At 45.3% G+C, this 26319-nt stretch overlaps 1 protein-coding gene across 4 annotated transcripts in view; it reads left to right on the forward strand.

The window, feature by feature from the left end:
- Specc1 (sperm antigen with calponin homology and coiled-coil domains 1) overlaps positions 1–13744 on the forward strand; it is a 273961-nt gene extending 260217 nt beyond the window's left edge. For all 4 annotated transcript variants that reach the window (XM_063269013.1, XM_006246502.5, XM_006246503.5 and 1 more), the window contains 2 exons: positions 262–321; positions 10189–13744. In XM_063269013.1, the coding sequence (XP_063125083.1) occupies positions 262–321; positions 10189–10278 (150 nt within the window). In that variant the 3' untranslated portion in view covers positions 10279–13744. The remainder of the gene's footprint in view (positions 1–261; positions 322–10188) is intronic.
- The last annotated feature ends 12575 nt before the right edge of the window (positions 13745–26319 follow it).

Here is a 26319-nt window from a genome sequence, read left to right on the forward strand (position 1 = left end):
ATTATCATTTGTGACAAAGCCCTGTGAAAAAAACAGGATACAACAGAATGTGGTGAATGTCATAAATCTTAAAAAGTCACAAAGCAACAAAAAGTTTGTCTTTATTCATGTGTCAGTCAGTGTCATTTTCCCAGTGGCAGTGGTAACCTGTGAGCCTTTCCTTCCTGAGGCAGAGTGGGTCTGCATGGTACTTGATTTGTACAGTGAATACTCTGTAGCATGTCACCTGCTGTCACCTTCTCTTTGTCTTCCTTAAAACAGAAAAGGAATCTCTTGTTGGCATTCGAAGCAGCAGAAAGTGTGGGCATCAAACCCAGCCTGGTAAGTATCCTATTGTGTATCCTTTCGCTATCTTTTCTACTTCGTGAGAAAGAACTTCCTGCTGCCCACTAAACAGATAAATGATACTCAGATCCATTTGCATATCTGTTACCCATGATTCCTAGTATAAAGTTATCCAGTCAGTCTGAATGCGAGTTAGGCTCAGTTTTTGTTTGTATCTTTGTTTATCATTACTACTACTACTACTACTACTACTACTACTACTACTACTATTACTACTACTGCTGCTGCTGCTGCCAAAAAAGGATATCACCTAAAACTGTCTGTGAGGTACCATGAGGGTGCTGGGAATCAAACCTGGACCCTCTGGAATAACAGCCATTGCTCTTAACTGCTGAGCCATCTCTCCAGCTGTATACTCAAGAGTTTTTAAAATTAAGATTTCATTATGAATAAACTTCAGTTCTGGCAAAACAGTGAGTCACAGTTAGCATTAAAATCCTCTTGTTTAAATCACCAAGAAATCTCAGTGAAATATTGTTGGTTTTAATGTTAGCCAGGCATGGTGATGCACACCTTTAGTCCCAGCACTTGGGAAGCAGAGGCAGGCAGATCTTTGTAAGTTCATGCCAGCCTGGCCCTCATAGCAAGTTCCAGAACTGCCAAGGCTATGTAGTAAGACTCTGTCTCAAAACCAACAAAATAGGGGCTGGGGATTTAGCTCAGTGGTAGAGCGCTTGCCTAGGAAGCACAAGGCCCTGGGTTCGGTCCCCAGCTCCGAAAAAAAGAACCAGAAAAAAAAAACCAACAAAATAAAATAAGGATTAAAAAAATATATTAAGTATTGGGCCAGTGGGACAGTCAGCAAGTAAAAAACACTTGCCTCCAAGCCTGATGACCTGAGTTCAATCTCTGAAACTCACATCATGGAAGGAGAGAATCAAGTACCGAGCATTGTCTTCTGACCTTTCTTTGTGTTCCATGGCTGTACAAAGTGTCAAGTATAGCTGAGCTCTCAAGAAAGAATAACAATTACTAAAGACCAGGGATTAAAAACAAAGTGAAACCAGGACCGTGAGGTCTGAGCCAAAACAGTGTAGAGCCACACTTGCTCCTATAGTGATGCTGAACGTGCTCAACTCTGAGGGGTGAGGGTATGAAGAGCAGATGAGCTTTGGAATCCAGATTGCACTGGAGCACTTAGCTAATACTATGGTGCTCCTGTTGTTTAATGGCTGCTGAAATATCTTTGAAAAATTCCAAAGCAGACAAGAAAATGATTGACTTGAGCTAGCCCACAGGTACACCAAATGAGAGGACTGTCTGCCAGGGCTGGGGGTAATAAATATAATTATTTAAACCTATCAGAGAGACAAGAGGCACCGGGGAGATGGCTCAGAGGTTAAAGAGCTGACTGGGCAAGCATGAACACCCGAGTTGAGAGTTGTACTACCATAGGAAAAACCAGGCATGTAATCCCAGCAGCAGGGAGGTCCCTCCAAGTTCAGTGAGGACATTTGTTGCTAAAAGTGGAGAGAGACATAGGAAGACACTGGATGTCAACGTTTGACCTCACCACACCTATGCACCCACACACAACACATGCACATATACTGAAGTATTTAAAGAGAACATATGTTCATATCTAATCCTAGTTTCTGGGAGCTGAGGCTTATTAGCTTGACTCTTGAGTTCAAGCCTAGGATGCACAACATAATGAGATTCCCTCCAGCTCCAAGAACACAGAAGAGAAAGAACAAAAGAGATGTGCACTATACTCATCAAGGGGGGAGCCTCAGCCCTCCTGGCCTGAACAAGCTAAACCTACAGTTAAATAGACAGTCATGAAAGCAGGGAAAGCGGACAATGTGGACACTGTGCCTTCCTAGGGACAGAGAGGCCCACTGACCCCTGCACAGACACTCCTGTCTTCAGGGCCCTGGCAAGACGCTTAGGTTAGAGAGAGTCCAGAGAAGCATCCCTGGATGTCTCCCACTAATCGTTACATATCACTCTCTAGTGTCAGGTTTCCCTGGCAGGGTAGTCTCACAAGTTGACAGAACTGTGTGACTATTTCACTGGAACAAGCGCCTCTTCTTGCTGGCGCCACACTTCAAGAGATTTCGGGAGAAAGTGCTTAAATAGGCCAGTATCCAAAGAGACAGGCACAAGTACTGTTTTTAGAATGTCTTCATTGGCACCAGGAAGGTTACAAAGCTACTAGAAATGAACACTTGGAATGAGAAACACATGGATGGGATACAAACTGGTCAGACCCAGCAAGAGAGAAACTGGTGGATGGGAAGTGAGCAGGAGACTACCCAAAGGACCAAATGGACAAGGAAGAATGGGAAAACAGTAGAGAATTTGTTATTAGTTAATGTGTGTCTACTTTCTAGAATCCCTTTCTAGAGCCAACAAACTCAGTGAGTTGGAGGCCAGCCTAGACCACATGAAACCCTGTCTCAAAAAAAAGTATATACATTGTGGAGTGGTCTAAGGAGACAGTACTGAGTGGTCACCAATCTAGAATCAACTTTTGGGTTTCTTATGTACAACAACAGCAAAAGTCTGATTTAAACAACTGCTAATTGGCTCTCTATTCTTGAAACTAAATCAAAACTTCTTATATAATCTTTCAACCGAACTTGGCCAAGGTTATTAATTACTATTGTTACTTCTGATTCGGTATAGTTTAAAAATGACAAATATACCTAGCCATTGTTGTGCATGCCTTTAGTCCCAGCAGTCTGGAAGCAAAGGCAGGTGAATCTCTGTGAGTTCGAGGCTAGTCTGCTCTCCAAAGCAAGTTCCAGGACTGCTAGGCCTGAAGACTTGTCTCGGAAAAACTAAAAAACAAATGAACAAACAAACAAAAACCAGCCAAGTGTAACCTAATGCATTGTGCATGTGTGTGTGTAGCCAGGCTGGCTTTGGTATCACTATGTAGAATGACCTTGAATTTCTGACCCTCCTGCCTCTACCTCCCAAGTGCTGTATTTAGAGGCATGTACCACCATGCTTGGCACAAGTTCTTTGGTGTTGTTTTAGTCCACCTACAAGCATCGGAGAAGAGCAATTGGGGAAAACAAGGCTGGAGCAACAGTCAGTACAAGTGCACAGCTCCCCGGGGGGGAGGAGTCAGGGAAACGAGAAGAGAGAGAGCTGTGGAGCAAGTGGTCCTGCGTGGGTAATGACAACTAATGGATGGTGCCTTAGAAATAACAATATTCTTCAAATATTAGATATAAGCATTTTCTCTAAACCTTCCTCAAAAAGTAGAACACTACTTAAGTAATAGAAGCCAGCTAAAGAGAGGGCTCAGCAGTTGAGGGTTCTACTGTTGTAGTGGACCAGAGTTTGTTTCCCAGCATCCATGTTGGACAGCTCACAACTGTCTATAACTTCAGTTCTGAGGAATCTGACACCCGTTTTGGCCTCTGCAGTTACTGTACTGTTGTCCAGAAACCCACACTCAAACACATTTAAGTACAAGTAATTAAAAATAATAAAAATAAGTCTTAGGTAAAACAGATAAGCAAGATCCCTTCAGAGTGAAGCTCTGTAGTGTGCGCCAAGCATTGATACAGGTTCTGCTCAGTTACCGTGACATGGACACCTTAAGTGCACATCGCGTCCTGCAGAAAGAATGGACACCTTAGGTGCACATTTTGTCCTGCAGAAAGAATGGGCAGATGTTCTTGACACCACTGTCATGACTGCAAAGCCACTGTGCTGTGTCCTCCACCACTGATGGACGGACTGTGGTGAGGGTTCACTGTGACCTTAGTCATTTAGTCTGTGACACACTGCTCACTCAGAGCATGTGCAGGACAGTCACTGCACAACTTAACTCCCTAAAGTAAGAGCTCCAAGAGCCTTACCCTTTGTCTTTCTAAACAACCGTGAGTCTGGTAAGTGACGTCAGTTGCTTTTTATAAGTTTTACCGTCTTAATTACTTTAAGTGGTGTGAAGCACCTTCACTTTGTGGTGCAATCATGGCTGCCACCCTCACCCCCACCCCTGTAGAATTCTTATCTTGCAAAATCGAAACTCTGAGACTGTTAAACATTAACTCCTCATCCCCACCCTCAGCCTGGTGGCCACTGCTCTGCTCTTAGACTCTGAGAAATCACCTATTTCAGACACCCCACGTCAGTGTATTTGCTCCACTGTCTCTCGTTTGCCTTATGTGACATAGTCTAAGGTCCACAAAGCTAATCTATTAGAAATTCCTTCCCTTTTAAGGTAAATTACACAGTTTTACCACATGCTGCTCATCCTTCATCCATTGCTGGGCACTAGGGTTCCCATCCATTGCTGGGCACTAGGGTACCGCCGTAGTTTGGCTCTCTTGAGATAATGCTTCTGTGAGCCTGGATGCAAGGTACCTTCTCTTTATTACTGAAGGCCCTGAGAACAGTGCCAGGCCATTGACTGTTAGTAGCAAGTATGTGTGAGCAAATGGATAAAATGCCACATACTTCTGGTGGATTTTTTTTTAGATTCATTTATTTTTATTGTATGTATATAAGTATTTTGCCTGCATGTATGTGTATACCACATACTTGCCTGGTGCCTGTGGAGGCCAGAAGAGGGCATCAGATACCTTGGAACTGGAGTTATAGGTGCCATGTGGGCGTTGGGAACATAGCCCAGGCCTTCTAGAAGAGCAGCCAGTGCTCTTGACCAATGATCCAACTCTCCAGCCCCTGTGGTGTATTTCTAATGTTCTTGATAAGTTTTTCAGCACCAAGGTACTAAAATTCTTAACCAGTATTTACAAAGTCAAATTTCATTTTCATTCTGGCTGAGGAATTTTTGTGTGCCATTTCATTTGTTCTTACTGCTGTAGTCCATCCACTACTTAGGTACTTAAGCCATGATAATCCATCCCTAAGTTATTCACACCTAACCATGTGGGAGAAGCATATCTTTGCTTCAGAGTTGACGTGCCAGTTGCGAGTTGACGTGCCAGTTGCAAAGGGTTCTTACTTTGCCTGTACAACTGTCTAGCACAGGAATATCACAGAATTCACCTCTTCTCTTGAGTGACTGATTAACCAATGACTTCAGCAAAAAGCCCCCTGATAAAGGCCTGCCTTAGCATTAAGCAGGGGAAGAAAATATCTTCTAAATTTAATTCTATCTGGAGCTCCTTTTTTTTTTGGAGCTGAGGACCGAACCCAGGGCCTTGCGCTTGCTAGGCAAGCGCTCTACCACTGAGCTAAATCCCCAACCCCTGGAGCTCCTTTTTATTTCCTGTTCAAACACTACATCCATTCACACATGCGGTGGACAGACACAAATGCAGACAGAACACCCATAAAATACAATAGAACAACAACTAAAGTACCTCTAGTATCGTCCTCTTGTCAGGAACTGCCCTGTGGGCCATCAAGATGACTTGGTGGGTAAAGGTACTTGCTACCAAGCCTAATGACCTGAGTTCAATCACTGCACTCCACATGATACAAGGGGAGAACTGACTCCTGCAAGTTGTTCTCTGCCCTCCACAGGTATGCCATGAGATGCACATGTAACACACACACACACACACACACACACACACACACACACACACACACACACAGAATGAATGAATATCTTCTTATAGAATCATAGCAATCACATGTAAATGACATGACCATTTTATTCTGTTTTTAGAATAAGAGTGTTTTGTTCCATGCACGTGGTAAATGTTGTGACCATTGTTTAGATTTGTCTGTTCTTGTAGCACCTGTCTCTTTTGAGTGCTTTGCTTTGTTGCAGAATGGGTCTTTGAGGAGTTCACTGCATAGCCAGGGCTGTCCTTGAACTCCTGATCCTCCTGCCTAACTCTCCAGAGTGCTGAGATCAGGACTGCATGGCTACAACCCTCTCTGTTGGTTTAATGTGAGTTTCTCTGCTGGAATACTATGTTGAGCTCTGTTTTACAATTCTCTGCTGGCCAGTCATCTTCCTAGGCCCGGTGTCTTTGTCTCTTTCTAAATCTGATTGTTTTCTTACTGTTGAATTTTAAAAGATTTGTGTGTGTATGTATGTATGTACGTATGTAAATATATATGGATACAAGTCCTTATTTTAATATTTGATTTTCGGATATTTTCTCTCAGTCTGAGAGTTATCTTTTCGTTCTTTTAACAAGTCTTTCTGAGGGTAAAGTTTTTAATTCGACCCAGTTTATCAGCTGTTTTCTTTCATGATCATGCTTTGATGTAATTATAAGTTCATCACCCAAACCAATGTCACAAACTCAGATTGCCTCTTCATTTTTCCCTAGAGTATTCGAAGTCTTCCCCGTCTGTGGTCCCTGGTTGGTTTTTCTGTGAGCTGTGACACAGGCATTAGTTGCTTGTTTGTGTGCGTGTTTTATATATGGCCGTCTAGTCCAGGACCAGGGATGAGAACACCCTTACTCTACCCTCTCCAGAGCTGAAATTTCTCCTCTTCACTGTTCTTCTAGGCTCTTTGACATTTTTTGTACTCATAAATTTTAGAACACTTGTTAATGTCTACCAAATATTAAGATTTACTGGGATTTTATTGGAATTATATCTATATATCAAGCTGGGAATAATTAATAATTCTAACAATGTTATCTTTTAACTCATGAACATATAATGCATGCCCATTGATTGAGACATTAGCTGTCTGCCACATTTTATCATTTACTGCAGATAGAATGTGTATATATATATATATATATATATATATATATATATATATATATAATGTTAGATTTGAACTTCAAAACTACAGATTGGAAGGTGGAGAGGTGGAGAGTGGTTAAGAGCAATGGCTCCTCTTCCAAAGGACTGGGGTTCAGTTCCCAGCACCAGCATGGCAGCTCACAATGGTCTGGAACTTCAGTTCCAGAGGATATGATGCCCTCCTCATCTTGGGTACCAGACATACATATGGTGCATAGACATAAATGCTGGGAAAACACTCATATACATAAAATTAAGAACAAACAAATTCAGGAGGGGTTATAAGTAGTATGTTTTTGCTAGTTAAAAATCCCAGTTTTTCATTTCTGTTGCACAGGAAGGTGGCTAAGATCTATGGGACAGAACCATGGAGTCTTGCTAACCTTGTGTGTGGAGTTCATTTTCAGCATCTACAATCGTAAAGCTGGTTTTATTGTTTCCTCTGTAGTCTATATTCCTTTTTATTTCTTTTTCATGCCTTATTATATTAACTAAATTTTCAACTACTGTATTAAGCAGGACAAGTAAGAGAGTCCATGTTTGTCTTACTCTTGATTTTAGGGAAAGAACATTGTCTTACCCAGTTATGTATGATGTTAGCTGTTGTGTTTGGAGTACATACCTACAGTGTATAAAATAAGTGAATGTCTCTTTTGTTTTCAGAGAATCTTTTTATTATGAATGTATTCTGAAGCTTGGTGTTAATATGATGAATTACATTGACTTAAGAGCATCGAACCAGCTTTGCATAGCCTCACTGAATTATGATACACTTTATAGATGGATGAATTCCGTTTACTAATGTTTTTCAATTTACTAGTGGTTTTATATCTATTTGTCCGAAAAACTGGTTTACAGGTTTGTTTTTGGGTTTGTTATTGTTTTGCAGTGTCTGATAGTAAGTTAATCTGACCTCACAAGATGAGTTGGAAAATGTTCCTCATCTTCTAGTTTGGGAGACTAAAAAAAAAATGATACTAGTTCTTCCACATATGTTTGGTAGAATCACATAAACCTGGGTTTGGGCAGTTAACTTACTTCAAGCAAATATCATGTGGTGATTATTACTGAGACAACCTACCTTCCTCCTCTTGAAATGTACAAAACATTTCTTCAGAGGTTTCAGATGTGATGTTAATAATGTATTAAAATGTTTTGATTTAGTAATTGCTGGTATGAAATGGTCTTAGTGAAACTGTGACTAGTAACTGTACTTTGAAGTTTTTTGAAACCTAAGACACTTTCCTTTACAGCAGAGGTTCTCAACCTAGGGGTCGTGAATCCTTTGGCAAACCTCTATCTCCAAAAATATTTACAATTCATAAAATTAGCAGAGTCACAGTTAATGAAATAGCAACAAAATAATTTCATGGTTAGGGGGTCACCATAACATGAAGAGCTGTGTTGAAGGGTGGCAGCATCAGGAAAGTTGAGAACCACTGCTCTACACAGAGGGAAGCTTGCTGTCTCTCTTGAGTTTGCAGACGTGTCAGAGCTCATCTGCCTCCAGTCAGCACAGACAGTCTCTAGTATGTATCTATGCTGTCATTAGCAACCCCTGCCTTAAGACTTCATTTTTTTCTTCTAAAACTTTTCTGAGCAAAACTGTGTAGAAGGTCCCACTTGTTCCCTTTGTACCCTTCCTCCTAGATTGTGCTATAGTGATCATTTTAGCATGACTTAGGAGCAGAGTAGGAGAGAAATGTTCAAATGTTGAGTCAGTGGCTGATGGACAGCTTTGTGTCACCGCCCAGGAGCAGATGTGCTCAGTTCAGCCTCTTTTCCCATTGTCTCCGTTCTGACTTATGTTGTGTTACAAACACAAAAGACTACATATCCAGTCCAAAGTTAATAATTAAACATGTTCTAAAAGCTTGGCAGAGTATCCTTCCAGGCACCTAGCCTTCTCACCCGTCTCGTCATGGTTTGGCTGGCCTGATCTTATACATGCATGTTCAGCAAACTTACTTGCAGAATTATCCCCCAAAAGGAGAAAATTAATAAAATTAAATAAATAGTTTCCTGATTACTGAACTAGCAGAAAGAAAGAGAGAAAGAGGAGATGAGAGTTCAGATATTAAATAATAATAATAACATTAGTAAGGCACATGGTTTAAATTGACCAAGGCGTCTGTGGGACTAGCGCTCCAGGAAGTAATTTGAGAGAGATAGCAGTACTCATTGCAAAGTGCAATGCACTGGAAGCAAAGGAGGAAGACTACAGAAATAAACACCCACTGAAGTACAGCAGTGTGGGAGAATGTCCACTGGGAAAGACACAGAATGTGCGAGCAATGTCCACTGTGGTGGGAGCCTGGGGAATTGGACTTACATTCATATGCACATAGAAAAGAAGAAGCCGCCGCCTCCTTCTTCTTCTTCTTCTTCTTCTTCTTCTTCTTCTTCTTCTTCTTCTTCTTCTTCTTCTTCTTCTTCTTCTTCTTCTTCCTCCTCCTCCTCCTCCTCCTCCTCCTCCTCCTCCTCCTCCTCCTCTTCCTCCTCTTCTTCTTCTTCCTCCACCTTCTCTTCCTCCTCCTCCTCTTCCTCCTCCTCTTCCTCCTCTTCTTCCTCTTCCTCCACCTTCTCTTCCTCCTCCTCCTCTTCCTCCTCCTCTTCCTCCTCCCCCTCTTCCTCCTCTTCTTCTTCTTCCTCCACCTTCTCTTCCTCCTCCTCCTCTTTTCCCTCTTCTCCCTCTTCCTCCTCCTCTTCTTCTTTTGCTTCTTTTTCTGTTTTGTTGGTTTGGGCTTTGGTTATTTGGGGTTTTAGTTTTCAATACAGGGTTTCCCTGTATAGCCCTGGCTGTCCTGGGACTCTCTCTGCAGATCAGGCTAGCCTAGAACTCTGCCTGCCTCTACCTCCTTGGGACTGAAGTGTTGGGATTAAAGGTGTGTGCCATGACCACTTGCTTAAACCATTTTCTAAAGTAAAAGTTCAGGTAACTGTAAAAATTTGCAATGGTGTTTAAAGATGAAGACATTGGGAACTTACATCTGTGGTCTTTGAAAGGGACATACACCTACCAGGTAAGCTGCCGAAAACCCTCACTCAGTACTTTAGCCTGATCTGTGTGTGTCTACACCTTGGTTCATGTTGGTGGAGGGTTTCCAGTCAGTACCAACCCTGACCTGTATCCAAGTTCTTTTGTAAAAGGGGTCTGAGATGTCCCTTTGCTGACTGTTCATTCCCTCACAGGAGCTCAGTGAGATGCTGTACACGGACCGGCCTGACTGGCAGAGCGTGATGCAGTATGTGGCCCAGATCTACAAGTACTTTGAGACATAAACAGACCCACTAACTGCCGCTTGACCTCAAGTTAGTCCTGGACGCACCTGCTCCCTGTTCATCATACCTGGTTTGCCCACCACCTAGCCATCTGGATTTCCAAGGGAGGCTCAAACCAAGTGGGCCAACCCTCCATCGAGAAGCAGCGCTGGCTCCACCATGTCCCCACCATGCAGATCAGAGGCAAACGTGTCTGGAGCCTATGCTCAGGAATCCTCCCCAGTGGGAGGTTTCTAGAGAGAGAGGCCCCACTCCTTACACACTGGGTCCCCAAACCCAGGCCCTCTTCTGTGAGATTCCAGTGTTGCCAGTCCCATTTGTGGCCCACCCACACATGGTCCACATGCTGACAAACAGCTTCACTTACCATGTCTCTTCTCCTTCCTTTTTCCTAAAACTGCCCTGGCTTTGCTTCAGTCAACTCTATCCTTACCAACTGCCCACCCCACAAATAAAGCAACACCCTACAGAACAGAATAACAAAAGCAGCTTTTGCTTCCTAGACACCTAGAAACACTGATTAGGGAAATAGATTGCTGAGCTCTGTGTAACTGAGGACTTAATTACATTGCATAGGTCTCACCCTTCCTGTTCGGTTCCTCATGTGTGCAAAGGAGCCCTTGGGTGCCTTGCTGATGGTCCACGGGAGGCCAGCCGGCGTGCACATGAACCACACAGCCTGAGTACAGACTGGTGTCCTGGCTGATGGAACCATGACCACATCACCTTCTGTCCCACTATTTACAGTCCTGTTCACTCACACATCTGCCTAACACGTGGGACTCAAAGAAGTCACTTATGTGTGTGAAGCAGCCTGTGCTGGTGAGCTCCTTGCACATTTGCACAGTTCTACAGGGTGGGAAGACAGAAATATAAACAGTGTTTTAGCTGCAAACAGAGTTGCCGGATAGAAGAAGCTATGAGGAACAGTCACACTTTCCCCTTTACTCTGCTGGCTCCCTGAGGAGTAGCGTGACCCTCCCTGAGTACTCAGGCTCCCGGGCTCTAGAGTCTAGAGGCTCTTTGCCGTTTTCCTGGACAAATAAATGTGCACTTCATAGCAAATGAGGGTGCTCCTTCCTCAGTCAGCTGGGCGTGCACAAACACCCATTATTGTTCTAATTGCCAAATAGCCCTGTGCTGGTCCTTGGAGAAAGGACCGTGTTCACGGCAACCCTTGAGAATGATCGCCATAGTTCTTGTGAATTTCTGCCTGCTTATCTGAGCCACCTGCTGGCCCAGTCTGTATCCTGTATCCTTGGTGGACCTGGGTTCTGTCCCTCCCTCCAGTCCATCCCTCTGATGAGTGGCAGCTGGGTGCAGCAGCACTGATTCTCAAACTATAGTAGCCTCTTGGGGCCACAGACTCCACATTCAGGCTCTATCTGTAGTTCTTGGCTGTGGCTCCATCCAGTTCCCCCTGGGACTCCTAGGAACTGCATGCCTGACCCTCCAATCAGGTGAGTCAGAATAACTGGAATGGAGCAGAGATGGAGTCTATAGGCTCTCACAGTTCTCCAGAACTGAGGGACAGCTATGCAGAGGGGTAGGACACTTACCCTAACCTCCTGTGCTCCCCACAGGAGCTACAGAGCAGTAATTTTGGAACCACCATCTGCTATAAAATGGGACCCCTTCATCTCTAGGTGGAAGTCTAGGGCTCAGAACCTCCTTTCTGATGAATGTGTTCCTCTGAAAGCTTGAACTTGTGTTGCTTAAAGCACTGGCTATGTCAGTGATTGAAGACAGCCCTCACTGTCTCCAGTCTTCTGCTTTGCTCAGCAGTGAGAAGTGCTGTTCTATCCAGCTGGGTGCTGTTTCTTCACGAGTGATCTCGAGCTGTGTAGGAGAGGCCAAAGTGAAGGCGTGGAAGTTTAGACTGTTTCTGTCTCTTGTCTGGTTGCTGTCTAAAAATCTAGGAGCTCTGAGCAGGTCAATCTCCATGCTGGACTCCAGACCCCTTACACTCTCCTTGTAAGTGGAGGCGCTTTGGGGCCATCCTCCCAGTGATAGGAACCCAGTTTGCTGAGGCTTGGCCAGCCATCTTTTCTCATCTTTATTTTCCTTCGGCTTTTCCCTGGTTACTACAGTTCTTGCCAGGGATGTAGAAGAGAACTGAGATCCTTCCCAGTAGACGCAGGTACTGCGGGGGTGGGGAAGAGGCAGCGCGCAGGCAGGCATCGTTCCAGTTCTCCAATGTGGTACCACACTGCTGCATGTGGAGGTGCAGGGTCTGGAAAAAGCTCCAGGGTACAAAAGTAAATATGGAAAACTGACTAGCTAAGAAGACCAGCACAGTGGGTGCCTTACATTTTCTTGGTGTTTTTCTTTGGGGTGGGGGTGGGGGGAGGAAGGTTTGTTTGTTTGTTTGTTTGTTTGTTTGTTTTGCTTTGATTGGGAGTTTTGTGAAACAGAATTTCATGCAACCCAGGCTGGCCTTGAACTCCTGATCTTCCTGCCTCTGCCTCCCAGGTGCTGAGATTAGATACCATGCCCAGCTTTGGTACTCTGTGTTTTTGCTATGTTTTTGTTTGTCTTATGCTTCCCTACTAACTATCATTTGGAGGCTGTCAAAGGCCTCCATGGCCATGTGTTTCCTGTCTGCCCTCAGCTGAGCACAAGAGAGAGCCACAAAATGTAAGACCCGGAGAAGTTAAACCTTGTGGGGAAGTCTGTAGTTTTCTGTGCTGAGTGTTGTCTGAGCTGATGACAGATGACAGTACTGAGGCTACGCCCACAGGGACAGGGTCTGAGGACTGGCCCTCTCCTCGGTTCCTTCTCACTTTAGCATCCGTGTTTGTCCTTCATTCTCATTCTTCATGTGTTGTTCCTCGGCTTTTGCAGACTATTCAGAATTCAGGTCGTGGCTAGGAGGGAAGCCATGGCCTGCCGAGCACAGTGCCCTTGCCTGTGACTTCAGCTATTCTGGAGATGGAAGCAGGAAAATCAGTTGAGCCTGGGGATTTGGGACTAGTCTGGCAAAGAGGCCCTGAGAGGGAGTGGGACTGTCCCAAAGCAACCGGCCTTCTAGCAATAATGACTGTCTGTCATATTCTCTTCCTGTCTCGATGGCCTGTGGAAATGGATGCTGAGACTCTTAGAGACAGACACACCCACCAAGCCTAGCAGTTCCTAAGCATCCCAGTTGGGTGGGCCACTCCCAACACCAATATAAGAGGGAACCCCGCCATCTGAAGAGAGTTTCGTCTAGCATCTGCTGAAGGCTCGAATGTCTAACCCTCTGATTGAGGTTGGAGTCTGGGACACTGAGTAGCTCACTGACTGTCACTACATTAGTCAAATACACTTAATACATGGTGGGCTCCTTTCTGTCAAGGGCACACTAGATAGCACTAAGCACTGCCCAAGTGTGACATACTATTAGAGGTGGCCAGGGCTCAGGACGGAAGTGTGAGGTGTGCCGCTGTGTAATAATTTTTAATAAATATATTTTGTTTCTGTCTCAGTTCTTTCACCTGGTGATGTTTATTTGCATTTTTTCAAAGCACCGAACTTGCTTTGAGTTTGCTGAAAGCCAGCATCTCCCTGCATGTTCCCTGTCACTTCCCAGTCCCCACTGCAGCTGCTCTACCATTCCTACCCCAGTTCGTCCCATCTGCAGCTGTCTTGCTGTGGATATAGGCTGTCAGATGAATTCCAGCACAGCGATGCTACTGAGCTGTATGAATGTGTTTACGATGGGAAATGGGCTGCCTGGACCCCAGAAACCACACACAGTGTTGAAAAAATTATAGATAAGATTGAAGAGACAAGTGAATAAAAAGATGTAACTGGTAGAGAAGCCAGTGGCACGTGGAAGCCTCAGACGAGGAGGGCCACCCTAGAATCTTCACTTCCATTTCCTCTCAAGTGAGCCCCACAGCCTGACCTTCTCCCAAGGGCCTTCACAACTGCTCAGGATAACAGTCGCTGGCAAGACTTACCAAACACTGGGCCAGCTTCAGGACTTCCACTTCCCTCTCAGTCTAAAGGGACAGGAAAAATTGTGCCAAGGGATACCCAGTCTTGTTTGCTCAACATCTGATTGTCTGTACCATCCTGAGTGCCAAGTGCCTTGGGCTGTGTACGTGTGTGCATTCCTGCTGGCTCATGCACATGCACAGTGGCCCTTTCACAGATGCTCAGTGTCTCCGCACTTGGGAATGATCTCCATATCTGCTGGGTTTTGAGGCTAATCAAACACGTCCTGTCCTATGGACCTGGCTCTACATGAATGAAGTACCATCCAAGGGCATTCCGTGATGGGGCCACCTTTGCATATGCACTTTACAGGTAAGGTTAACTGGTTTTGAAGTGGTTACCTGGTAGCACTGAACCGCAGGGCACCTTCCTTTCTGAGCTCAGATTCCCCCATACAACTGTCTTGGTTAGTTTCTGTTGTCACAACTTTATAAAGAATAGAGGTTTACTTACCTCTCAGCTCTGAAGTCTGGACCCTCCATGAGTCCAGTACTGGTGTCTGGAAAGGTATTCTTGCCACAGCATGACTTGGCAGAGGACATGAGGAAAAAGTAAGCATGCTAGCCCTTCCTCTTGTGAAACCGCCAGTGCTACCCTGGGGAGCCTGACCCTCATGACTCAATCCCAATTACTTCCCAAAAAAAAAAAATCATTACGTTTCTAGCACATGAACTTTGGGGAGATACATTTAAGCCACAGCTTTAGTGGCAACAGCTCACAGGTTAGCTGAATTAAACAAGAGGCTTCTAGCAACACTGGGCCATGGCCATCTTCCCTCTGCAGGTGAGAAGGCCTTTGCTCTTAGGCAGTATAAACTTCAGTCTGAGCTCCGAGAGGGCCAAGTGCAGACTCCTGTGCTCATGATGCCTAAGCCTTACAAGTGGTGGTTATATAGATCGCTTGATTAATTGGTTCAGCTGCCAATTACTTGCCTTCTGACTTGGGGATTAGTTCTGGGAATGAAAAGCACAGCATCCAGCCTGTGGTCCATCTTTGTGAACAATCCTTTCCAGCATTTTCCAGCTTGATGGTAAGGTAAGGGGAGAAAATTGAAACCCAATGTCCCCAAAACCTTCATCTTTCCTTTTTCTTTGCTGGTGTTAGGTATTGGTTTCATGAATGAAACAAACTAACACACCCCCCTCAGAGTCTCGGAGTCTTCTGGGATCTTTAAATGAATTCATTTTTAGCTTACTTCACCTGCTTCGTGAAATATTTCTATATCATGAAACAAATAGTCCATAAATAGATTTGCCTAGAACACTTTAGAAGGTTGGCCAGTGGGTCTGTGAGCCCTCCCATTTGTCCATCTGGGCTGCTATTTATATCCCTCCTTAGTGTGGCCATTTCCCTTGTATCTGAAAAATGAGACAGAACTGAAAGTGGGACATGGGAAAAGTTTTCCTGCTACACGTGACCTCAAAAAGGCTTGGCCACCATTCAAGAAGGCTGATCCTAGAAAACATCTGGCCAGAGATGGACCTCATCCTAAGAAAGGCAAAATCTCACTACCCAGAGCCTCCAAATAGACAACTGGGATGAGAATTCACGGTGACACGGAAGATGTGTTATCAGCTGCTCTTGTTTAGGGAAGGGGAAGAAGAGGCCTGTCTTTAGCCACCTACCTTTGTAGTCTGCAGCCATATGCCCAAAGTGAGCACATGATTGTTTTGTCCCTCTCAGAAGTCCTGTGGGTGGCTCGATGTTGGGTCAGTCAGCCCTGAGTGTGATATCAGTATTTAGAGCTTTGAGGTATAACATGGCTGTAACTGCAAACCAACTCCATCTAACATTGAGCCCATCTGGGAGAGCATGTGGCGTGATAAGCCACTTGAAGGTATTTGTAGACATTTTCAGCAGAATCTTTAATAAAAGAGGAACCAGCTTCTGCCCTGACTTTGGCTGGCCTTCTTAGGGCCAAGTTCAGGTCTTTGGAGCCCAAAGAAACACTTATTCACCGTTTTTCCCATAGGCTGGAGTCCAGGAAACACAGCACTCACACATGACTCTAGTTAGGCTGCTGGTCTTTGTGGTTAATTGTTTGTTGCTGTTGTAACAAATTACTACAGATAATGATACAGATTAGAGTTTAGACACCAACTCACACAAGACTTGCTGAATGCCATACTTTGAGTCTTGAGTATTTCTCAAAGGTTTAAAGACATGTTCAGCAACCTCTTTAAGAAGTGGAGCCTAGTGGGAGGAAGTTTAAGTCCCTTGTATCCTTCAAGGAGATACTGAGACCCTGACCCCTTTTTCTGTGTGTTTTCCAATGCTGTGAAGTAGGCAAGCCTCCTGCACCACACACTTCTGCCGTGATGTGCTGAACCACCCACCACAGGGGCCAAGGGACTGGATGAAAACCTCTGAGGCCTTTCTTCCTTTAAGTTTATTTTCTCAAATATTTTGTTACAGCCATGGAAAGCTGACTGACACCTGGAACTAAAGCGACCTTAGCAGGTAGGGTGACATTCCCTTGGGGAGGCCCTGGGTGACAATCTGTTTTCTTGCCTTCCCCAGCCTCCCACATTCATAAATCATGACCTCTTTCTCTGTTTCTATCTGCCAGTGTGTGCTGAAGCTTTTGGCCATCCCTTTAAGACCAAACCTTTTTATGGCGTGTTCATAGTAGTCTAGAAAAACCTTACTGAAGAATGTCATCAAATTTTTGTTGTTCGTGGCTATATCTTCTGCTGGCTCTCTGCAGCTAGGGAAACTCTAGTTTTAGAATCATGTAGGTAGATTGGGGCAATCCAGGTACCATATTAATGAGTCTTCCCATCGCACAACCCCTACTCACTTTAACCACATCTGCAGTCTCTTGCCATGTGAGGAACATCTGTGCACAATGCAGACCACAGTCATGGCTCTGTCTCCTCTCATTAGCAATGATAGAATCTTTATTTCCTAGTTATAGTTGCCAAGTTATATTAAAGCTCCCTAGAGAAACGGGACCGGGGAAAATAGATATGGAATGGGATTGTAAAGGACTAGTCTGTGTGATTATAGACGGTAGCAAGTCCCACACTCTGCCACCAGCAAGCTGGAGACCCAAAAAGGCTTCTAAGCTGAGACAGTGGCGCAGACTCTAGGCCAAACCTTTTTATGGCATGTTTTTAGTAGTCAAGAAAAACCCACGAGCACCAAGGGCAGGACATGGATGTCCTAGCTCAAGTAGTCAGCATGGAGAGATTTGGCCTTCTTCTGCCTTTTAACACCATTCAGTCCCTTACCCACACTGGATAGGCATTGGGCATTACTGTGCTCACTCTACCAATCTGAATGCCCCTGTATTCCAGAAAAGCCCTCCGAGGTACACTAAGAAATAATGTCTTGCTATCGTGCCCCAGTAAAGGGAAAGTTGCTGCAGAGGTAACCATCACACAAACAGAGCCAGGCTGCTCCACTATCAGTTCTTCAGCCTTCCTGTGCCCGGACTGTTTTCCTAGGAGAGCTTTCCTCAGCTCAGCAGCCAGCAGGTGGTTTCTGTTTTCCTGGGCCATGTGCTTGTCCCTGACCAAGCAGCTAGGGTAGTCTCCTGCTTAAGAGTAAGCCCTGTTCATGCATCCTAGACCTGACTCTCTCCAAAAGCATTGCTGCATAATGCCATGTTTTCTGGGATGGGTTTAGCCTCCTAAACAACTTACTGCCACGGGTCTGGAGCCTGTATAACTAGCTACAAGACCAACAAGGGAGTGACAAGTGACTGATTTGAATGGCCCAGGTAACCGGTGAGCATGGTTAATACTAGATCGTTTGACAAATAAGCAAACAAAGGCATACAAAAGCAGCTAAATAATTTGTTTACAGTAACTTAGCTTGGAGGAAGCAGAGCAGAAAGTTAAACCTAAGCCATCTGGTAGCAAAGCCTGCACTCCCAGCCACCGCCACAGTCTACCATCATTAGGTACCTGTGGTGAAGGAAGCCTGTACTGGGGGCAGTAGTTGCCTCTCCAGTGATGCTTTGTGATGCCTTTGCTGTAACTTACTAGAAAACAGCTGAGTTCCTACCTAGCGACGGCTAGAACCGAGTTCTCACACCAAGATCTCAGAAGCATCTTTAGCCAGGTGTGTGTGTGTGTAGATTTGAAGTCCTAGTGGCAGACTAAACAAGGCTCATGGGCTTACGTCCCAAATCCTCAGGCCAGCTCAAATGCCTTTCTCAGACCCAGCTTTCAGCCCTTTAGGTCCTGTTACCCTGACCAAGACAGATCACATGCCCTAACTTAACCAATCATTGGCAAAAGAAACAGGGCAGTTTGTGCTTCTCTATTACCTGACTTGTGCTGGGGTAGATGGAGCCCATCTGTCAGACACAGGTACCCCCAACCCCAAGCAGATTTCTTTTGTTTACGTGGAATAGTGAGTGGCACTCAGGAGGCAGCCAGTGTGTCTACCCCAGTGTGCATGTGTTGGCCACATGAACATCATGTTGCCTATGCTAACCTTGATTCTTGCATTTCTTACTGGATAGCCTGGGAGAAAACAGCTTATGGGAGTAGGTGAGGATCTAGTCTGCAGAGTCCTGCTGCTCAGCACAGAACTTACTAGCAAATGGTACAGTGCCCTCTGCTAGGACCAAGCCAGCAGGGCCACTGGCTTCCAGCAGCAAATCAGATGCTGACACTAAGACAATGCCCTCAGACCCCCATAGCTCTGCAGCTGATCCTAGTGGCCATGCCAGGTTGGGACATGATGGGGGAAGGGCAGGCAGGTAATACTAGGGTACCAGAGAGAAGGGAACTTCCCAGGTAGCCATCAGAGATGGACACTAAGTGGGAGAAGGAGTCTCTTTGGCCTCAGTTCAGAACTGACAACCTGAGGCTGTTAAACCTCAGAGACTGGTCCGTGTTGCTGCTGTCTACATCCACAGTGTACCCATCCCCGGGACAGCATTCCTAAGGCACAGAGTGGACAGGGATGTGGATCTTCACTTTGCTCTTTCCCCAGGAATGGAAAGAGGCCTGTGCTCGAAGACATGGTGATGGGCAGGTAGCCGCTGTATAGTCTCTCCCTGCACTTTTGCACTGAAACTTTTCTCTCCAGGGTCACCCATAACCTCTTGTCCCCAAGAAGCCACCATGAAGGGCTGCAGAGATGACTGTCATTACAAACACTTGCTGCTCTTACAGAGGACCTAGGTTTGGTTCCTAGTACCCACATAGGAGCTTATAACCATCTGTAACTCCGTTTTCAGGTAACCCAGCATCTTCTGGCCTTCTTGAGTACCTCATGCACATGATGTGTATATGCACACACAAGAAAAACATCTATACACATAAAATTAAAAATATTTTGTATAAGAAAAAGAAGTTACTGTGACCTCCACCTGTCAAGGCCACAGGTCAGTCTTTAGTCTTAACCCAATTCTACTTCCTGTTTGGGTGGCTGCCCTTCCCTCGACCCTGCATCCACCCCCACTCCTGCACTGGCTTTTTTCTTTTGTGTTTTCTTCCCCCCCCTCGCCCCCCACACCTTTGTGTCGATTAGGACAGATGTAACACACCAACATAAACTGAGTAGTTCATAACCAAAACAAATTGATTTCTTGTCCTGGCCTCATTAAATCATAATTAATGCAATAAATTAATTTATCATGAAAGTTTAAGATCAGGATCCTAGTACAGCTGGGCCCTGGTAGAGCCACATAGATGACCCAGCCTTTGCTGGGTTCTCACATAATGATGGGGGATGAGGGAGGGATTTGGCCTTTTCTTACAAAAACACTGGTTCCATTCGTGAGGACTCTGGCTTATGCCTAACCCAACTGCTTCCTAATTCCCCACCTTGTGTGAGGAAATGAACATCCTACCCATTGCACTGGACTGGCTGGTACCTAAGCTTGCCCCTTTCCTTGGGGGATGACTTTGGGTGACCTACACTTTGCCTTGCTGCAAGCATCATGCTGCATTACTGTTGTGAGAGAGACAGGACTAGGGATCATCCAGGCTGAGATTCTACAAGAATGTCTCCAGCCAGTCCCCTGAGGACTGAGTCCAGATGGCATGGGTCACCAGGTGAAGTTTAAGGTATTCAGTTATCTTTGGATTATAGATCATTGATAAGCATAAGAACATCTCCTGTGGCAGTTGTCTTTTAACAAAATATCAATTGTTCAATTTTATCAATGATGACTTGGGAGCCAGATGCTGAGGTGGAAGCCTGATGGCTCAGAGAGGCAGAGAAAGCACCCAGCTGACCTTCCTCCTAGCTGATGTCACATCAGGAATGTCCTCTCCCACACTGTCTCAAACAATCTCCTTCAAACTCAGTGACTCTCCTTTCTACTTCCTGTGTGCCTCTCTATCCTTCCTGATTCCCCCTTACTCTCTCTGTTTTTTGTTTTTTAATAATCCTATGTTCACCTCCTGTCAACTGGTTGTTTGCTATGCCTCTTAACCTATGGTTGGCTTTATTTAATCCTGTTTACAATATTCAAGCAGAAAGCTCTTGGACTAAAGGTGTATGTTAAGGCTGAACTACACCATAACTAAAAACAGGTTGTTACAGTAAATAGCACAATCTTGGGGTTAACAGTGTGAGCAAATACCCTGCAACATACTTAGATTTTTTAAAAATCTGAATTTCAAATGTCAGTGGCTGCTTTCTAGGAGCAGGGGTATATATGTTCTCATGCATGAATGAGTGGGGTGTCCCAGAGCCCAGGCATGAGCAGTTCCAACTAAGCAAATTGACAGTCAAGTCCCCAACCAGCCACAGGATGGTTTCTGGGCTTCCTCGGCCTACTTCAAAGTGTTCTGTTCCCTGTCCAGCTGTGAACAAGGGCACTGAAGTGTGGCCTTTGCCTTAGCTCCCAGAAAAGAAATAGTCTCCACATTTGACCCCTGGAGGGGCATGTATTAGAAGCTGCATTCATGGTGTGGAAAAGTTAAGGAGTAGTTTGAGAAGGAGGAAGAGAAGAATAGGAGTAGGAGGAGATGGACGAGGAGAGGAGGAAGCAAAGGAGGAGGAAGAAGAGAAGGGGGAAAGGAAGAGGAAGAAGAGGAGAAGGGGGAAAGGAAGAGGAAGAAGAGGAGGAGGAGGAAGAAGAGGAGGAGGAGGAAGAAGAGGAGGAGGAGGGGGAAGAATAGGGAGAGGAGGAGGGGGGAGGAAGAAGAGGAGGAGGAGGAAAAGAAGGAGTTGTGAACGGAGTGGCCCTGGACCCTATTTATATGCAGGCTTCAGGCTTTGGGCTTTGCCTGAAGCTGCCCCTTTTACCTGCTTTCTTGACATGATGTCACCTACTTTCTCCAGAGCCAGGGCCATCAGGGCCCTGCTATTTGTGCTTTTGATCTCCAGAGCTGTGAGCCTAATAACCCTTTCTTATAAGGGACCCCGCCTCAGGTTTTTCAGCAGAAAAATAGCAGTGTGCTGTGGAGACACCTTTCTCTATTCTAGACAATCTTAGAAACACTGATCCGTCTCCTCCACTCCACCTCAACTCTTCCAAGTCCCACTTCGGGTGGTATGTCACTTCTGCTTCACCAGTGCCTAACGTCTTACCCTCACGAGGCATCCCTGCAATCCCCAGCCTACCTGGTGTCTTAGGACTCCTACCATATACCTTTACTTTTTTGTCAGGACTGCTAATCGTTGTTGGATACATATTCAGTTACGGTATCACTGTGGGTAGGTGTCTGCAGCACCAATACACCCTGGCCCACACACTGCACCTATGCATAGACTACATCTGGTGCCATCTGTTGATAGTGGGCATGGTCTGGGAGTCTGAGGGCTGGCGTATTGGAAGATCTGAGCCTCTATAAGTCAGTGGAAGTGGTCTGGCTCATTGGAAATGCCAGTGGTGGTGGCCAAGGAAGAGAGGCCCCATGAGCTGGTCTTTTGAGCTTTATGGACAGGACAGGAGGAACATCTCCATCACCTCTTGGAGAACCTTTCTTCATGTTGGCACTGCCCGAGCTTGTAGATGAGCTTAAATGTTTGCAGTTGATATGGACTCAATATCTTTCAAGCCAGGGTTTTAAGCCTTTTCCCTCAAGCAGGGTACCCAGGGGAATACAGCTTGAAGCTTGTCCTAGAAGGCTTTGAAGGGAAACTCTTTCCTTTTGAAATTAGAAAAAAAAAAAGCTCCAAAATATTAAGGTCTCCATTTTCTTCATAGCCTATCATGGAGCGCTTACTGTGAAAGTGGCGACTCCCCCAAACCAAAGTCTTTGAGTAAATCCCGACCTGATGGAATACTATCACAACATTGTGAACCGCACCCCAAGAAGGCCTCAAATAGGCAGCAGGTGCTGTGGTCAGAAGGGTCCCTTGCAGCCCCTTCCCCACTCTCCAGAAAACTGCTCATGAGACTCAGCCTAATCACTGTCCTCGTGAAGGTTATCGTTTCCTTTGAACTGGAATTCTCAGGATACGAAACCAGACAGAAGAACCGTTTCTGGTGACGGGTTCCTCACTGTTTTAAAGTGGCAGTTGTGAGATGACATACCAAAAAAGTAAGAATGCAAATCTTGTCACCATAGCAGAGCTAGATAACCCTATCACATCCTTTCAGTCATTTGCCAGCACATTTAGGTAGTAGTAAGACAAGGAGATCGAAAAGTTACTCTTAAACAATGTAAGAAACTATGTTTCCAAAACGTCATAGGCAAACAGCCCAAAGCTGCGACAGATCTCCCCATCTAGCTGACTCATTGCCTGACCCAACTTGACACAGACTAGTGGACCAGAGAAAAGGGAGCCTCAGTCGAGGAATTGCCTCCACCAGATTGGCCTGTGAGCATGTCTGTGGGGTATTTTCTTGATTAATAAGAAATGTGGGATGGTGCCACTCCTGGGCAGGCCTGGGCTGTACAAGAGAGCAGGCTGAGCCAGCCATGGGGAACAAGCCAGTAAGCAGTGCCCTCCCCTTCAGTTCCTGCCTCCAGCTTCCCACTCCGAGCTCCTGCCCAGACTTCACTCTGTGACAGACTGTGATGTCAAAGTATAAGCAGAACAAATCCTCTCCTCCTTTACCTTGGTTTTGATGAATGTTTTACTACAGCATAAAAAGTCAAGTAGAATCCCTCCCCCAGTGTCTTGTGATCCATTTGTACTTGAAGTCTAACTTCTGCTGGCTCCTGGCCTCACCCCAAATGGCTACTCTTGGTCAGGACAAGTGGGTCATAAAATTTACTACTTCAAGATAGAACAAGCTGCCCTCTTGAACTTTGCCCAAATAGGACCCAAGAAGGACAGAGCGGGAAAGGGCAGGTGGCCAGGTGACTCCTCTTACTGCTACAAAAAAAAAAAAATTGTCTCAAGGGGAGATTCAAAAACTTACCCACTATATTTCTGCCCACAGTAGATTTTTTTTTAAGTTTTTCAAGATAGTGGTTCTCTGTGCAGCCCTGGCCATCCTGGAACTCGCTCTATAGACCAGGCTAGCCTCGAACTCACAGAGATCTGCCTCTCAGTACTGAGCTTCCTGACATGAACCACCATACTTGGTTTATGTGGTGCAATGAATTGAGGCCAGAACTTTATACTATACAACCGTTCTCTCAACTGAGTCACATCCCCAGCCCATAAATGAGAGTCTATGTGGGTGTGTGATAGCAGGAATACAACCCCAGAGCCTTGTGTGTGTTAAGCAAGTATCCTACCACTGAGCTACAGTCCCAGATGCATTCTCTTTTTTATTATAGCCCTATTATTTTTTTACATCCTCCCCATTCCTCTCCTCTCACACACTTACACACACATGCACACACACACACACACAAACACACACGTATTTGTGATGTCAGTGGGGTCTCAGAGGACAGCATTACTGTCACTCCTTGTCTCTCACCTTATTTTCAGGCAGGATCTCTGTTATTGGTTCTGTGGCTGTGTAGCTAGCTGGCCTGTGAGCTTTCGGGGATCTTCCTGTCTCTTCCTCTCATCTCACTCTAGGAGTGCTGGAATTGCAGGTGCTTACTGTACAGTATCTGGCTTTTACATGGGGTCTGGGCACTCAGGTCCCCATGCTTGCATGGTATGGTGGTTTGAATAGGAATGCCCCCCATAGATTTAGTGTGTTTCAATGCTTGTCTCTAGGGAGTGGCACTATTAGGAAGTGTGGCCTAGTTGGACAAAGTGGGTGACTGTGAAGGTGGGCTTTGAGACCTCCTATGCCTAAGCTCTGACCAGTGTGAAATCAAGGCCTCCTCCTGGCTGCCCTTGGATCAAGATGTAGAACTCTCAGCTCCTTCTCCAACACCATCTGCCTGGACACTGCCATGTTTCCCACCATGATGATAATGGGCTGAACCTCTGAACCTGTAAGCCAGCCCTAATTAAATGCTGTGCTTTATAAGAGTTGCCTTGGTCATGGTGTCTGTTCATGGCAATAGAAACCCTAACTGAGGCACATGGCAAGCACTTTTACCAACTAGACCATCTCCCTTGCCCCTTGGCCCTATTCTTTATTTCTAAATCAATTCTGATCTTTTATCACATGCCTTGAGCTCATCATTCCTGCACATCAGATGGCTTCCCAGTGTCATCATGGATCCAGGAGCATTTCATCAGTGGCATCCCTAAGAATGTGAAATTTGTCCTCAGAGTCCAATATAGCCACCAGAATTCCAGTTATCACACTGTATTCCATGTGGCAAGATGATGAGTACACAGTGCCCTGAACCTTCTTATTGCATTTCATTTTATTTTGGTTTTTGAGACAGAGTCTCTCTCCATAGCCCTGGCTATTCTGGAACTCACTAAGTACACCAGTCTGGCCTCAAAACAGAGGACCTCCTGCTTCAGCCTCCAACATGCTGGGTTAAAGGCATGAGCTACCACCGCCTAGCTAAAAAAATATTTTTATATGAGAAAATACTGAGTGAGAAAGAAGTCCCCCATCCTCTAAGTGTTCCTTGTCCTTTCTCTGGTGTTGTGCAGGTCTTGCCAGAACCATCCTTTCATAGACAGCATACATGAGCTTATTCCGTCCTGTTCGTTTATAGCCCAGACTGTAGAATTATTTCCCTCAGTCACAGAACAGAATGATCTCTCATCCCTTCTCTGCAGCATTGAATTTCCCTATAAGCAGAACGTCTTCTACTGATGGGGGGGGTGTTAGGCAGCAGGGGGGTCAGGGGTGGTCCTTGAGAGCATAGGAGGCTTTCTTGCCTCAGGGAGTGATAGCTGGGGAGGGGGAAAGCTAGGGCCCCAGAAAACCAATGGTCACCAAAGCCACCCTGGGCAAAGTCTTCTGTATCTTTGTCTTGCAAACTCAAAGTTTGAGTTTCAGGGCAGGATGAGCTTTGAGAAGTGTTTGCTAATAGGGTCCCTGGTGAGAGTCTATGAAAAGGAAACAGACAGAGTGGGTCCCAAGGAAAGGACTGTCACCAAGGGTCACAGGTTGGGGGTTCAGAAGGCTTTTCTGAGTTGATCTCTTGGGGGGAGGAACCGTTCAAGCCAGAGGATGGGAAATTTGGCTTGCTCACAAAGCGTCTGCATACCTCCTCATCCCAAGTGTCTGGACCAGAGTATATGTGGGTACAGCTTCCTGTGTAAAATGAGAAGAAACAAGACCAGAACTGGGCATGGAGGCAGAGGAAGGCTAATGTCTGTGAGTTCAAGTCCAGCCTTCTCCATATACAGAGTTTCAGGCCAGTTGGGACGATATAGTAAGACCTAAGAGAAAGCAAAGAGAAAGAAGGAAAGCAATAGAGTCCCTCAGGAATAGTGACATCCCTGTGACTATTCTGCCTGATTGTTTTCTGTCTCTTGTTTCATGACTGTGTTCATGGTTAATGTCTCTGTATAATCTATGCTGTGGTTTATTCATCTCTAGAACTCACATTGATGATGTCACTGTTGGGACCTTTAAGACTTAGTAGTTGTGGCCTCTTTTCAAACGTATTAAACCAGACAGCTTGGGGAGGGGTGAACCATGAGATGGCAGACATTCCTTATTTTCTCTTTAAAATAATTTAAATCTTTTAGTGTGTGTGTATGTATGTATGCATGTGTGTGTTCGTGTATGTGTGAGCATATGCATGTGTAAGTATGTGCATGTACATGTGTGTGCATGCATGTGTGTGCATATGTGTGTGTTTGTGACAAGTG

This window comes from Rattus norvegicus, chromosome 10, assembly GCF_036323735.1.
Source record: "Rattus norvegicus strain BN/NHsdMcwi chromosome 10, GRCr8, whole genome shotgun sequence".
Classification (NCBI taxonomy): domain Eukaryota; kingdom Metazoa; phylum Chordata; class Mammalia; order Rodentia; family Muridae; genus Rattus; species Rattus norvegicus.